The sequence below is a fragment of the Phycodurus eques genome, chromosome 19, assembly GCF_024500275.1.
Source record: "Phycodurus eques isolate BA_2022a chromosome 19, UOR_Pequ_1.1, whole genome shotgun sequence".
Lineage (NCBI taxonomy): Eukaryota > Metazoa > Chordata > Actinopteri > Syngnathiformes > Syngnathidae > Phycodurus > Phycodurus eques.
This window is the reverse complement of record NC_084543.1, coordinates 18,302,096-18,316,998: the sequence shown is the minus strand read 5'-3', so window position 1 is coordinate 18,316,998 and position 14,903 is coordinate 18,302,096. Positions and strand designations below refer to the sequence as shown.

Sequence of the window (14,903 nt, the reverse complement as noted above, 5' to 3'; positions counted from 1 at the left end):
ACCCGAAAAGGGCACCAAACGTGCACAACAATGTGCACAGGACCGGGCAGAATGAAATGTATCACCATTTTAATTTACTCTCACTTTAGTTTACCTAGCTGCTCCCATTTATCGAGGTAAAGACATGTAACATAAACCCAGAAAAAGAAAATAAAGTCCGTCATTTTGAGTCATTAAACATCGAAAGGTAGTAGGAGGGTTACGTTCGACATGATGTGTCTTCATACAGTCCAGTACTTGCTATTACTTATTGCAACACACTAACGACAATGAACGCAGTGTGAGGCTTTATTATCAATAGACCTTCGTTGAGCGACAATGGCATGAATATTGACTGACAAGCCCAATCTAAAATATGAGTCCCAATAATAATCAAGCACATGGATTATAGTAAAGGTAAAGCAATTCATATGACATTGTGTTGGTAAAAAATAAATACAAAGGTACATTTCCACTCCCAAAAATGCAAAGAGGCACTGAATGAGTCCAAGTGCAAAGGACAAAACAAAAACACTGACAAAAAGCTTGTCGTTAGGCATTGATATTTCTCTAAATACATCTAACTGGGTTAACAGTGCTTAAAATGCACTTGATATATCACAGTTATCCTGTTCTATTGACTGCAAGATTTTCCTAATCTCTGATTTTATGACCAGAATGAAGAAAACATTTGCGGGTTTCGTGTTCAACATGGCAAAAACATTCATTCAAGCAAAATGTATAATATACAAAGGCAATCACAATCCCCCAAAAGTCCTTCAATCATCCAAAGAGTTTTCAAGGTTAGTTTGTTTCGGAAGGCTGCACGTGTTAAAACAAAGCCCTGCTTTCAACATGCCTATTGTTAAATGTTGTTAGAGGGAAATAATGTGGTATAATGCAATAATGCACCCTTTTTTTGGGGGGGGTTGTGAATAGTTAATTGTCTTCAAGGGGCTACTGCTTTACATTATGTAGATAGTTTATTAAAAATAATCACAGTTATGGCATTAATACATGTATATACTGTATTATGGAATGACAAGACGTTATGATTCTAAGAGGGTTACAAATGAACACACGAACTTTGGACTGAATTTGAGAATTTTCCCTCCCTTCCGATGAAAATGAGCCAAGGCCGGATCATCGGATGTCTATAAAAGATTATCCTGACCGTGTGTGTTAAACGTGACTTTTTTTGGGTTTTAATTCTCAGTCAGTCTAATTTGGAGTGCTGACCTGGTTGCAGACAGCAGAGTAAAGAGAGTAAAGAAAAGTTTGAAACGGTCATACCAGAAAAGCTAGCAGTCAGCCTGCAGTACTCTTTCTTCTTCTTTGTATTTTCAGGCTGTTAGTATTCCCTGTGGCACCATGCTGCCTCTCACAGGTCAGTCTTGGTACTAAGACCGATCTGGTTTCGGGGAGGACATGGTCAGTGGTGTGCTGCAGGTCATCTCAGATACACCGTGCTATAAAACCAGTAAGGACACACGGCGATTGCTTTTCTCGTCATGTGTGGAGATTCTCACGTGATGAGATGTTATCTAAGATGTTATCGCTGTAGCCCACTTGAACCCTTTGTTCGTAGGCGTCGATGCCGAGGCAGAGTCAAATCTGCAAAGATGATCCTGCGCGGCATTTCTCCAAGGCAGCAGCATCGAAGCAATTAGCGGGAGTGTTCGTGGCATTCTTTTCACACAAGCATTACAGAAGCAAACACACTGGTAGTGTCGTGGCACATGCTGATGACGTCCATGCAGAAAGTTTGATTCCCGGACAGTGCCCCAAAAGTTTTACTCTTTCATTTGACTGCTTTATAAAAGTGCCTTTTCAACAAACATTTACTGTAATTGTGACTTTACGACTGCATTAATGTCGGTGAGCGACCGAGGACTGCACATTCGAAGGCGTTGTACGTACAAATTCAGGCTGTCGTAAAGCGAGGAACCCTGTATATGTAAAGGGCAGTGAAGCCAGCATCCCGCAGTAGAGGAGCAAAAGTGAGTTTGCATGTTGGTTCGGTTTAGTTCATCCCTGGTTGATCATTTTACCTCCGCCAATGATGTTGATTTTTATTCATTGACACGCTTTTTGCAAAACTTTTATTCTTCGAAACATCCATTTTGTTCTGTTTTTTTTTTTTGCGTGTGGATAAAAGAGCAAAACCGAGCGTTTGACTGAGCGTTGTTGGTTTGTAAGTATAAGGATTACGCAAAAATGCCAAATCTGATTTCCATGGGACTTGCAGAAAGGTGTCAAATGGGAACAGAATGAAAATCGTCCCATCGTCTTGGTCCTATTGCAATCGCCTATTCCTTAATGTATGTCATTACAGTTGTCTATTAATAACAAAGTGCTTGACTGTTTCCCCCCCCCCCCGCCCCCCCCTTTTCTGAGGAATTATTTTCCCTTTTTGCAGTTTCAGTGAGTATAGAAGCACTTAACACATTCACTGCCGTTGACGGCTTTCGAAGTAAAATATCCATGTCAACTGGGAAGGCTGGCAGTGAATGAGTTAAAAAGATGGTACGTTGCTCTCTCTGTAGCACAGGTTATGAGTTGTAGTATGACTTACTGTATGTTGCAAGATTGCATGTGGCAACAGTAGTAAACTGAGCACAAAGCAGTAATTGGATGTGGGTACACAATTAAGCCCATTAATTGCCAACTTCTGCTTTGTTCAAGTCCGACCGCATGCTGCTAATTGCTGAAAGCACAACCGTGGCGTGGGGCAGTCGAAAAGTAATGAGCCCAATTTAATTTAAACTACTAATGATTGATTTTTTTTTTTTTTTTTTTTTTTTTTATGTTCATGGTTTGTAGTTTAAATACTTGTTTGAAGGTATATTTTAAAAAGGTTTTGTTTTAAGCCTGTCCTCTTCCTGTCAGTCATTTTGGAATTGAAGTCATTGTTGGATGCCCGTCAGAAGCACAGAGTTGTGATTGAATTTCTTTCTTTGTAAAGGGGAACCATCACAAAAATGTGCGTGGGGAAGCTCTAATAGGCTACGGTAAAGTCAAAAAGCGGGTGTCCAGGAGCAAAAGAGCGGCAGACCATCTTGAGCGGTTTATCCTCGGACGAGTCAGACACCCACTTTTTGCCGATTGCAGCTTCCCCATACACATTTTGCAACAGCACAGGCTTAAACAAAACTTTCAAACAAGTATTTAAAATTCAAACAGTGGAAAAGCTATGTATTCGTAGGTGAAATTAAATTGGGCTCGTTACTTTTTGACTTCCCCTTGTCTATCCTGGAGCTGCGTTTCTGATCTCGTTAACATTTCAATGTCGGCACGAGGTCTGCGTTCCACCGAGTGCCATTCCACTTATTATGACGTTGTTTCATTGTTAGAATTACGTAGCACTTTCCAAAATATTAATTTGCTTTCTCAATTTGTAAGGTAAGAAACTCAACGCTACGACTCTGGCATAATGCAACATGTCAGTATTGATGGTGCAGATCGAAAGAAGGATTTAGGGATCAATGGCATTCTAGTTGTAAGACTAAGTGTGACTAAAGATTTGAATATACTACACTGTACTACTCCTATTCTTGTATTGTAGCCAACACATTTAAATAGACATTTTTGGTTTGCAATGAGTTCTGAGAGCTGTTGGTTAGCCTCAGACTCCGTCTTCCTCTCACAGTCCCAAACATGCGTCAGGTTAATCGAAGGCTGTAAGTTGTCCGTAGGTATGAATGTGAGTTTGAATGGTTGTTTGTCCATTCGCGCCCGGCGACTGGCTGGCGACCTATACAGGGCATAGCCCGCCTCTCGCCCGCGGTGAGCTGGGATGGGCCCCAGCTCATCTGCGACCGCAATGAGGACAAGTGACGTAGACAATGGATGGAAGTGTCTGACAGCGAACTATACTCGTGTTGGGTGGTGTGTGTATGTTTCACAGTGCAGAAGCACTAAACACCGATATTGTACGACAGCTGTCCCCGCTCGAGCGAGACACGTCGCTATTGACTAGATTTGCCCGATTTGCTAGATTTGCTGGACTTTGCAGATTTGCTAGTTTTAATATCCATTTTGGTCTTCTGGATACGAGAAAATATCTCCTTGAAGAGAGCCTTGTACTCCGGTGCGTTCTGTCCCAGACGCTTATCCACCGCCTCCACTTGCTTGCCGATCATCTCGATGGCTTCTGGCGTGGAAGGCGACCGGGTGGGAGTCGGCGGAGGGGCAGGGGCGTGGCCCATAGCGCAGTCTTTCATGGAAGGGTCTCGAGAGACGGGTCGGGACGTCTGGACGCCCGCGTGGCAAAGGCTTTCCTCGTGGCGCCTGCATTTTCCCAGCAGCTCCTCGTATTTTTCCAGTAAAGCGTGGTACTGCTCATCCACCTCCCTGAGGATGGACATCCCTCTCTTCCTCACACTGTTGGCGTGAAGTGCGTAGCTCCCTCTCCTGCGGCCAGACGCATCCCGGGCGACAATGGCATTGAGTGCTGTGTCGCTACAGCTTTTCCTCACAGGGTTTGACTCGGGGAGAGCCTCCCCGTGCACACCGGTGACACCGTCCGCCTCCTCCCTCACACCTCCTCCTGTCTCGCCGACCTCTCCCTCAAGGAAGGTGTCGGTCTCCGGGGTGCTATTGAGGACAGTCTGGGTCAGGGTTACAACGTCGTCGTCGTTTCCAAGAAGGAAAGTTCGGGTGCGGCGTAGCTGTTGCAGCTCCTGCAGCTCCACCTCCAACTCCCGCACCCTTGCCTGACAACTCTCAGCATCCTTGGATCAAAATCCCATTGTAAGACGGTGGCTTGTCATAACGTCGCAGCAATAGTTCGAACTTTACCTGCACACGTGTCTGCAGGCGCGAGAAGTCCGCAAGGAGCAGGTTGCACTCCTTCTCCACACCTTCTCGTCGCCCCCGCTCTGTCCGAATAGCCGCTCGCAGAGCTGACACCGCCTCTCTCAGATGCTTGTTCTCCTCTTCGAACGGCTGATGCTTCGGCTCCGAAGTAAAGCTTTCGGGCCTGCCCACCACAAACTCATCTTCGTACCTGACGCAAACAAAACAACAGGCTTCAAGGGGACATATTCGAGAAAATGGCTTGCAGACAAATAGTTGGGTCTCTGGCGTGCATTCCCACCCATCGATAAGGAAATTAAACAAGTACATCTTTTGTTATTTAGTTGCTGTTACATCGTTTTCGTAGGCCTGCCACTCCTGGGAAGGTTCACCATAGTTCCATGTTTTCGCCATTGGAGGACAATGGCTCTCGCCGCGGTTCGCTGGAATCTTAACGCTTTAGAAATTGCTTTGTAACCCTTTCCAGGCTTAGATGTCAATTACTTTCTTTTGTTTTTTGTCTGTTCTTGGATTTCGTTGGATCATGGCATTTTGTTACAGCTTTGTGAGATCTTTTGGCTGACTTCAGGTCGTCAAACAGGTTCTATTTAAGGGATTTCTTGATTGAAAAGGTCTGGAAGTAATCAGGCTTAAGTGTGATCAGTGAAAATGAACCCAAAATGTGATTAGCCCCAGTTAATTCATGATTTAACAAGAGGGGGCATTACTTTTTCACACAGGGGCAGTTGGTATTGAATAGTTTTTCTTCATAAATAAAGTCATCATTTAAAAACTGCATTTTATGTTGACTTGGGTCATCTTTATCTGAGCTCTATTTTAAATTGCTGGGAAAAAAAAACATAATATGCTTTAAATTAGACAGCGTATCTCGGATCTTACTGGTAAAAGAATACAAATGGCACAAATCATCTTTTCCTTTGGGCTCGTCCCGTCAGGGGTCGCCACAGCGCGCCATCCTTCTCCACGAAAGCCCATCTCCTGCATCCTCCTCTCCAACACCAACTGCCCTCACGTCTTCCCTTCACGACGTCCATCAACCTTCTCTTTGGTCTTCCTCTCGCTCTCTTGCCTGGCAGCTCCGCCCTCATCATCCTCCTGCCAATATACTCACTATTTCTCCTCTGGACGTGTCCAAACCATCCAAGTCTGCGCTCTCCAACTTTGTCTCCAAACCATCGAACCTCGGCCGTCCCTCTGATGAGCTCATTTCTAATTTGATCCGACCCGGTCACTCCGGGAGCGAACCTCGACGTCTTCATTTCCGCCACCTCCAGCTCTGCTCGCTGTCGTCTCTTCAGTGCCGCTGTCTCTAATCCGTCCGTCATGGCTGGCCCCACCACTGTCTTCTAAACTTTGCCCTTCATCCCAGCAGAGACTCTTCTGTCACATAACACACCTGACACCTTCCTCCACCCGTTCCAACCCGCTTGGACCCGTTTCTTCACTTCCTGACCACACTCACCATTGCTCTGGACGGTTGACCCCAACTATTTCAAGTCCTGCACCCTCACTATCTCTTCTCCCTGTAGCCTCATTCTTCCCCCACCACCCCTCTCATTCATGCACATATATTCTGTTTCACTTCGGCTAATCTTCATTCCTCTACTTTCCAGTGCATGCCTCCATCTTTCAAACTGTTCCTCCACCTGCTCCCTGCTTTCACAATGTCATCTGCAAACATCAAGGTCCACGGGGATTCCAGTCTAACCTCATCTGTCAGCCTATCCATCACCACTGCAAACAGGAAGAGGCTCAGGGCTGATCCCTGATGCAGTCCCACCTCCACCTTAAATTCGTCTGTCACACCTCCAGCACACCTCATCGCTGTTCCGCTGCCCTCGTACATGTCCTGTATTATTCTAACATACTTCTCTGCCACTCCAGACTTCCGCATGCAGCACCACAGTTCCTCTCTGGGTACTCTGTCATAGGCTTTCTCTAGATCTACAAAGACACAATGTAGCTCCTTCTGACCTTCTCTGTACCTTTCCATCAACATCCTCAAGGCAAATAATGCATCTGTGGTACTCTTTCTAGGCATGAAACCATACTGTTGCTCGCAAATACTCACTTCTGTCCTGAGTCTAGCCTCCACGACTCTTTCCCATAACTTCATTGTGCGGTTCATCGACTTTATTCCTCGATACTTCCCACAGCTCTGCACATCACCTTTGTTCTTAAAAATGGGCACAAGTACACTTTTCCTCCATTCCTCAGGCATCTTCTCACACGCTAGAATTCTATTGAACAAGCTGGTCAAAAACTCCACAGCCACCTCTCCTAGATGCTTCCATACCTCCACAGGAATGTCATCAGGACCAACTGCCTTTCCATTTTTCATCCTCTTTAATGCCTTTCTAACTTCCCCCTTACTAATCATTGCCACTTCCTGGTCCATCGCACTTGCCTCTTCTACTCTCCCTTCTCTCTCATTTTCCTCATTCATCAACTCCTCAAAGTATTCTTTCCATCTAGCTAGCACACTGCTGGCACCAGTCAACATATTTCCATCTCTATCCTTAATCACCCTGACCTGCTGCACATCCTTCCCATCTCTATCCCTCTGTCTGGCCAGCCTGTATAGATCCTTTTCTCCTTCTTTAGTGTCCAACCTGCCATACATGTCATCGTATGCCTCTTGTTTGGCCTTTGCCACCTCTACCTCGGCCCTACGTCGCATCTCAATGTATTCCTTTCGCCTCTCCTCGGTCCTCTCGGTGTCCCACTTCTTCTTAGCTAACCTCTTGTATGATTTCCTGTCCTGTGAGGTTCCACCACCAAGTCTCCTTCTCTCCTTTCCTGCCAGAAGATACACCAAGTACTCTCCTGCCTGCCTCTCTGATCACCTTGGCTGCAGCGGTCCAGTCTTCTGGAAGCTCCTCCCGTCCACCGAGAGCCTGTCTCACCCCTTCCCGAAAAGCTGCACAACACTCGTCCTGTCTCAGCTTCCACCACACGGTTCTCTTCTCTGCCTTTGTCTTCCTAATCTTCCTCCCCACCACCAGAGTCATTTTACACACCACCATGGTATGCTGCCACAATCTCTCCCACCACAACCTTACAGTCGGTAACCTCCTTCCAGATGAACATCGTCTGCACAAGATGTAATCCACCTGCGTCCTTCTACCTCCGCTCTCGTAGGTCACCCTATGTTCCTGCCTCCTCTGGAAAAGAGTGTTCACTCCAGCCATTTGCATCCTTGTTGCAAAGTCTACCACCATCTGTCCCTCCAAGTTCCTTTCCTGGATGCCGTACTTACCCATCACTTCTTCATCACCCCCTATTACCTTCACCAACATGTCCATTACAATCTGCACCAATCACGACTCTCTCTCTGTCTGGGATGCTCAGAACTACTTCGTCTAGCTCCTTCCAGAATTTCTCTTTCCCCTGTCGGTCGCATCCCACCTGTGGGGCATAGCCACTCATCACATTACACACAACACCCTCCATTTCAAGTTGCAGCCTCATCACTCGATCTGATACTCTTTTCGCCTCCAAGACATTTTAGCCAACTCTTCTTTCAAAATAACCCCGACTCCATTTCTCTCACCATCGACACCATGGTCAAATAATTGAAAGCCTGCCCCTAAACCTCTAGCCTTACTGCCTTTCCACCTGCTCTCCTGGACACACAATATATCAACCTTTCCCCTAATCATCATGTCAACCGACTCCCGAGATTTTCCTGTCATAGCCCCCACATTCAATGTCCCCGCATTCAGTTCTAGGCTCTGTGCTTTTCCTCTTCTCTTTCTGCCAAAGAACCCGCTTTCCACCTCTTCTTCTCCTTCGTCTTCGACCCACAGTAGCTGAATTTCCAACGGCGCCCTGCAGGTTGACGGCGGCGGGCGCGGACGTCGTTAAATGCGGGCCACGACCGATCGGGTGTGGAATTCTTTGGATGAACGCTCATATTTGTTTGGCAAAGTTTTAAGCCGAATGCCCCTCCTGACGCAACCCTCTGCATTTATCCGGGCCCGGGACCGGCCTACATACATATAGGCAGAAGCAAAATCATGCATTGTAAAAATGCATTGTACATTGGTGGAAGGGTTTTCCAGAATTTTGAGGACAACTTTGGGGGTGCGCATTTTTCCACGAAAAATGACGGTAAATGCTTGGTGGGCCAGACTGAAGTAAGGCCCCACAGGTCATAGTTTGCCCAGCCCTGTTTTAACTTGTGTTGAATTTCCTTGTCAGTGTTGACCAGACACCAGTGAGACAAGCATACCTGGGTGCTGTGCAAAGTTCCTTCAGACAAGGAAAGGAGTGGATGGTCTTGCGTCGTTCCCTCTTCTCCCGCTTGACTCTGAGCTGTTCCACGGAGCGCAACTGCTCCACCTGTCTTGAGAGGGACTCCACCTGATTCTGCAAAGCCTCAATGGTCCCTGTTAACCTGATCCAAAAGGCAGGACAAAACGTCTTTTCGAGAGCAGGACTCTGACACATTTGAGCGAGACGAATGTTTTACCCCTCTATCTTTTGCTGTGAGGTCTTGCTGTCATTCACGAGTGTTTGGTTGGTGTGTTCAAGCTCTCTTGCTGTACCGTCCAGTTGCTCGTACACTTTGGCGTGCTGTTCGTTCATGTCCCGGAGGACTTCCAGCTGTTTTGACAGGTACTGCACGAGAAACACACAGGCGTGTTTGTGTTTCAAATTCATCTGCAATATATTCTTGCCAATTTACCTCTTACTCTCTTCTTTATCGCGGTTTCCACTTCGACGACTGAACACTTCAATTATAGTTAACGGATTGCTCTCCCTGTGATGATGGATAATTATGAGCTCACAAAAAGTTAGGAAGCGTCTACATGGAAGAGATCAAACACTTGCTGTGAATTGTGCTGCTCAGCTCTTTGCGTTAGTCGAACAGAAAATTGTGCAAAAAGGACTCAAACATTGAACAGTAGACGTGCATCCCAAGGTTTAGAGAAGGTCAAATTAAGTTAACCCGTTAAGGTTATCGTGCATTTTAGGTTCATTCTGAAAGGTTATCCCCAACTTTTGTGAGCAGCGTGTCATTGTCCAGCTCTCCGTTTCTGCTCACTCCTGCTTCTCGTGGCGCAGACGACGACACTGCTACTATATTTGTTGTTGCGTTCCCTCTTTCGCTGGTATCAAAAGAATCGGCGTCACCGGCACTGCACCCCACGCATTGAGGCGGAGTTGCCAAAAGTCACCGTCTCTCCTACCTCGATTTCTTGCACTTGCTCTTCATTGGTTATGTACATCTGCTGCAGGGAGTCCTCCAGCTCCTTGTTCCTCTCCAGCAACGTCTTTCCCAGCTCTGCAGCCAGGTGGAGGTCTGCAAATGGGAAGGACCAAAGAGGGAACCTTGAATAAATAATGTATGCGGAAGGTGAGAAAGGAAAAAGGGAGCTGAAGCATGGCATGATGGAATATTCACAGAAAGCAGAGAAATTCAGGGAGAGAAAAATGGAGGGGTGCAACGATTTATTCGATTTTTCCCAATCTATTTTCAAATGATTCGTCTTCATCGTTAACGATTCTCTATAATCGAGAGCAAGAACAGAAAGCTGCGGTCAGTCTGCGCCGTCTCTGCTGAGGCGGGGATAAGCGTAGCTGCTGACCCGGAGCTCTGTCAAATGTATACGCTCGTCTGTCAGGAAGAAATTGCTTGGCTTTTAACACGTCGCTATAATTGTAGCTCTCCCACGAAAACGCACACGGCTCCCTGTATTGCTCAGCCAATGCTAAGGCCAAGTCCGGATTTCTTGACCAGGTCGAAGCTAGCGGAAATAAAAACATTTTCACTCGTGGAGGCAGGAGTTCATGCAACACACCGTATGCATGTGGCCCACGGACATCCTCTCCAAACGCAAATGCCTGCCGCGACTGAGTCGACAACTTCGCCCGCAGGCAAACAACGACGTGTGGCTTATCGGGAGCAAACACGCTTAGCTAGGGCTTTCGGGTAATGCTAATCTGTGCAGCCAACAAAAGTGTGTTGCTGCATGGAAGTGTTTCAGACAGCGGAGTCCCGAGCTTATCGTGGCGCGGGTTAGGGTGTGGTTATTATAAAGATGAGCTGGCTCTCAGACGCATTTTCAGAACGGGGGCAGATCGGCTTGTTTACAGGCAGACATTCCAGAGACTTTGTATACGACCCATTAAAAAGTACAAAGTCACGTCGTGACCGAAACGCGACGATAGCATGACATCGCCCCAAGGATCATGGCACTTTCAAATTGCACTGATGTGACCCTTCTCCCTCTTACAGCCTGAAAAGCGACCTTTTTCATAAATGTCATGATGCGTGATGTGTAATAGACATTTTGGCTTTTAGCGGCATTTCAGCAAAGCAGCATTTTGTGCCATCCCCGTACAATTTCAAGGCTCGTTGTTTGATATCTGAAAATAGGGTGCGATGCGATGCGATGAACTCCACATTTGCTTGTATTTATTTCATAAATGCACACGATGAAAAACAAAGAGTTGCATCGGATGAAGATCGAGGACCACGGCCGAGCCCACCGAGGGAGAGCTCAAACCACAACGGAAACCATCCACTTGTCATTTGGGTTTAGCCGCCAGGGAGGCAAGCGGCCGAAGCTCGAGAGGCGAGAAAAGGCCGCCCATCAATACGGAAAAAACATTACCAGCGATACTTTGGCTTTGCTCCAGACCGACGTCGCTCAAAACGTCACACGTGATCCCATCGTGCATGAAGTATTCCTTTCCTGCATGTTTCTGTTCATTCAATAGCTTTATAATAATACCGACTTGTACGCTGTGCATACCGTGTATTTCTATCCGCTGTTGTTTTCTTCCAAAGGCAATATTGCTTTGACACGCGCGTCACCCCAGTGGCCGGAATGTGGAAAACAAGACGTCTTCTGTTCATCCTATCCTGCGCTGCGGGCATTCATTTTGTGTTACAGATGAGTAATACTCCACATCTGTCTCAATCGGGACGTTTAAGGTCTGCGGTTGCAGTTGAACCGGAGCACTGAAAGAGCCCGGGAAGCCTCCGGTTCGATTTAAACCGAGGCCCGTTCCTGCTTCTCGGAATTTAGCCAGTAGAGACCGGGGGGCGGGGGGAACACAATAGGCCCAAACAAAGCCGCATGCTAATGACATGTCGAGCTGCTACAATGTCAGGAATTCCACGGGATCGCGCCGTTCCAAGCTTGCCGGCCGGGAAACGCACACAGAAGCTTTGAATTCCGTTACGCATTATCAGCTCATTCGGTCGGCTACACGAAAGAGTCCAAATATTAAGACACCGCGCTCGGGATGATGCAATAGAGCGCCGCGCAACTGGAAACAACACGGACATTAATACGGTGACGCCACCGCTCGGGTTTTCCCCTCGGAGACGACGACAATGTTGTTCATCCGTCAAACTCCTGCCGTCATAAAGCCAGCATTAATTAACTGTATGTGCAATGTACACTGGAATGTAAACATGTACATCTTTTGAAATATCCTCTGTTATATTAAGACCGTAACATATTCTTCAAAGACTTAACTTTACAGTATGCCTACCGTATTATGTATTTTTCGATGGACATCCATCCATCCATCCACCCATTTTCTGAGCCACGGGGGGTGCCGGAGCCCATCCCAGCCATCTTCGGGCAGGAGGCGGGGTGCACCCTGAACCGGTCGCCAGCCCATCGCAGGGCACGTGCCGACGAGCAACCATTCGCACTCACATTCACACCGACGGGCAATTTAGAGTCGTCAATGAACCTAGCGTGCATGTTTTTGGGATGTGGGAGGAAACCCGAGTGGCCGGAGAAGAAAACCCACGCAGGCACGGGGAGAACATGCGAACGCCACAAAGGGATTGAACCCCGGTCCTCAGAACCGTGAGGCAGACTCTCAAACCGCTCGGTCACCGTGCCGCACGAATTTGAAATGTGGACTCGTCGGACCAGAGAACCCTTTTCCACTTTGCGTCGGTCCATCTCGGATGAGCTCGGGCCCAGAGAAGCCGGCGGCGTTCCTGGGTGTTGTTGATCAACGGCTTTTGCTTTGCCTAGTAGAGTTTCAAGTTGCACTTCCGGACGTAGCGCCGAACTGTATTGACTGACTTTGGTTTTCTGAAGTGTTCCTGAGCCCACGCGGTGATATCCTTGACAACATCGATGTCGGTTTTTGACGCAGTGCCGCCTGAGGGATCGAAGGCCACGGGCGTTCGATGTTGGGTTTTCGGCCTCGCCGCTTCCATGCAGTGAGTTCTCCAGATTCTCTGAACCTTTTGAGGATATTATGGACCGTAGATGATGAAATCCCCAGATTGCTTGCAATTGTACGTTGAGGAACATTGCCCTCAAACTGTTGGACTATTTTCTCCTGCGCTTGTTCACAAAGAGGTGAACCTCGCCCCATCTTTGCTTGTGAATGACTGAGCGATCTAGGGAAGCTCCTTTTCTAGCCCATCATGGCACCCACCTTGTTCCCAATGAGCCTGTGGGATCATTGAGGGGAACAATGTGGGATGTTCCAAACAGGTGTTTGATGAGCATTCCTCAACTTGCGCAGTCTTTTTTGCCACCTGTCCCATCTTTTTTGGAACTCTTAAGTTCATGATTATTTGCTAAAAGCAGTTTGCAGTTTGAACATGAACTATCTTGTCTTTGGAGTGCACGCAATTCAATACAGTTCGAACACGCTTTGCAAATCGTTGCATTCTGTTTTGATTTATGGTTAACACAACGTCCCAACTCGATTGGAATCGGGCACTCGGGCTTGTGTATGCACTCACATCTACTGACAATCACAAACAATGAGCTATTCGCCATGCAATCCATGACAAGATGGCAGCTTGTCGCAGGATAAGGTCACATGGTCCAAGCGCAGCCCCGCCAATACCTCTGCTCCGTCACCTGCCGTTTCATCCCGAGTGAGGTATTTTCAGCGCTGGTTCACCTTCAGGAATAGATTATTGGGATGACTCGGCACAGCGACCGAGCGCGAAGGAACGGCCGGAGATGAGGTAAAGCGGCGTTTTTGGTTTTGGGAAGAAACTGTCAGAGAAGACAGCGCAAAATGAACCTTCTAAATCATATGCGAAATGTGCACTACAATCATGATATAATAAATAATCATGCGAAATGTGTCATACCGTTGGATTATACAGAAATTCCTCAGACTTTTTCCACTGATGTCAAACAGGTCGTGTAGGTCAAATGTTCCCTCATTTTTACGGCACTTTACCGATCTCACATTTTCGATGGTTTTCATGGATTATATTTACCACTCACCAAAATCTTTTTTTTTTTTTTTTTACAGTGTAGTAGCAGAGGTCGTAGTATTGTTGTTGCTGTTGTATGATTCTTACAAATACTAAATAAAGTTACTTGGCCTTCCAAGGGCTCTCGCCCCCCCCCCAAAATAGAGAATCTCAATGCTAAACTGATTTTGTGTTCAGTTCCATCGTTTTGGCTGCATATTCAACATTCAGACAAAATGGAAATAAAAAGCAGCCGGTAAAGAAAGTGAGAGAGTTTTACTTGCGTTTTTTTGTTCTGGCTCCTCTGTCATTCGGGAATTGTCATCACGATAACTTGCATCCTGTGACAGTTGTTTTTTGTGTGTGTTTTTTTTTTTTGCGCGTGTGTGTGTGTGTGAATAAAGTAAATGACCGACGTCCGTCGGTCTGGGAACAATGACGTCACAACACCGCAACCTGAGCGAATCTGCTCGGCGGACGCATTCCATATTTTGTCGCGACGATTTGCGAAGGACTCGCTGAAACGAGCCGAATGGCGAGCGTCGCCTCGCCCACGCGCCCGAAACGGCGGCCGTCGCGTTGCGCCTTTTGTCACGCGGCGGCCGGCGAGGAGGCGGTTGTTACCCTGCTCCAGGTCCCGCTGGTCGTACCAGGGCTCTTCCTCCTCGGTAACGAACTCGTCCATCGCGCCCGAGCTCAGCGCGGCTCCAGCCCGAAGATCCTCCTGGCGCACTCGAGACACGGTCGTTTGCTCCCCCCTCCTCCTCCTCGACATGAGCCCCCCTCCCCCTCCTCATCCATCCACGCGGCACAGATGTTGCAAGAGGAGCACTTCCTGCCACGCTGCCACTTGCAGAAAACATTTGTTTTGTTTTGTTTTTTAATATATCCTTCTGAAAGG

General features: G+C 47.2%; 1 protein-coding gene across 2 annotated transcripts; it reads right to left on the bottom strand.

Annotated features, from left to right (window-relative positions):
- Positions 1-270: 270 nt before the first annotated feature.
- On the bottom strand, positions 271-14,755 carry LOC133418033 (cerebellar degeneration-related protein 2-like). 2 transcript variants are annotated; one of them, XM_061706349.1, is made up of 6 exons: positions 14,627-14,755; positions 9,993-10,105; positions 9,272-9,420; positions 9,032-9,196; positions 4,780-4,987; positions 271-4,712 (listed from the first exon to the last, which is right to left on the bottom strand). In XM_061706349.1, the coding sequence occupies exons 1-6, from the start codon at positions 14,685-14,687 to the stop codon at positions 3,948-3,950; spliced, it is 1,461 nt and encodes a 486-aa protein (XP_061562333.1). In that variant the 5' UTR covers positions 14,688-14,755; the 3' UTR covers positions 271-3,947. The 2 variants fall into 2 exon arrangements, with proteins under 2 accessions (XP_061562333.1, XP_061562334.1); XM_061706350.1 differs by having other exon boundaries at positions 14,653-14,728.
- Between the last annotated feature and the right edge of the window lie 148 nt (positions 14,756-14,903).

Coding starts and splice junctions, on each gene's coding strand:
- LOC133418033 (XM_061706349.1), bottom strand. CDS start 14,687: ATGGACGAGTTCGTTACCGAGGAGGAAGAGCCCTGGTACGACCAGCGG. Junction 9,197..9,271: donor TCACAGCAAAAGATAGAGGG/GTAAAACATTCG, acceptor CTTTTGGATCAG/GTTAACAGGGACCATTGAGG. Junction 4,988..9,031: donor GAACTTTGCACAGCACCCAG/GTATGCTTGTCT, acceptor TGTTTGCGTCAG/GTACGAAGATGAGTTTGTGG.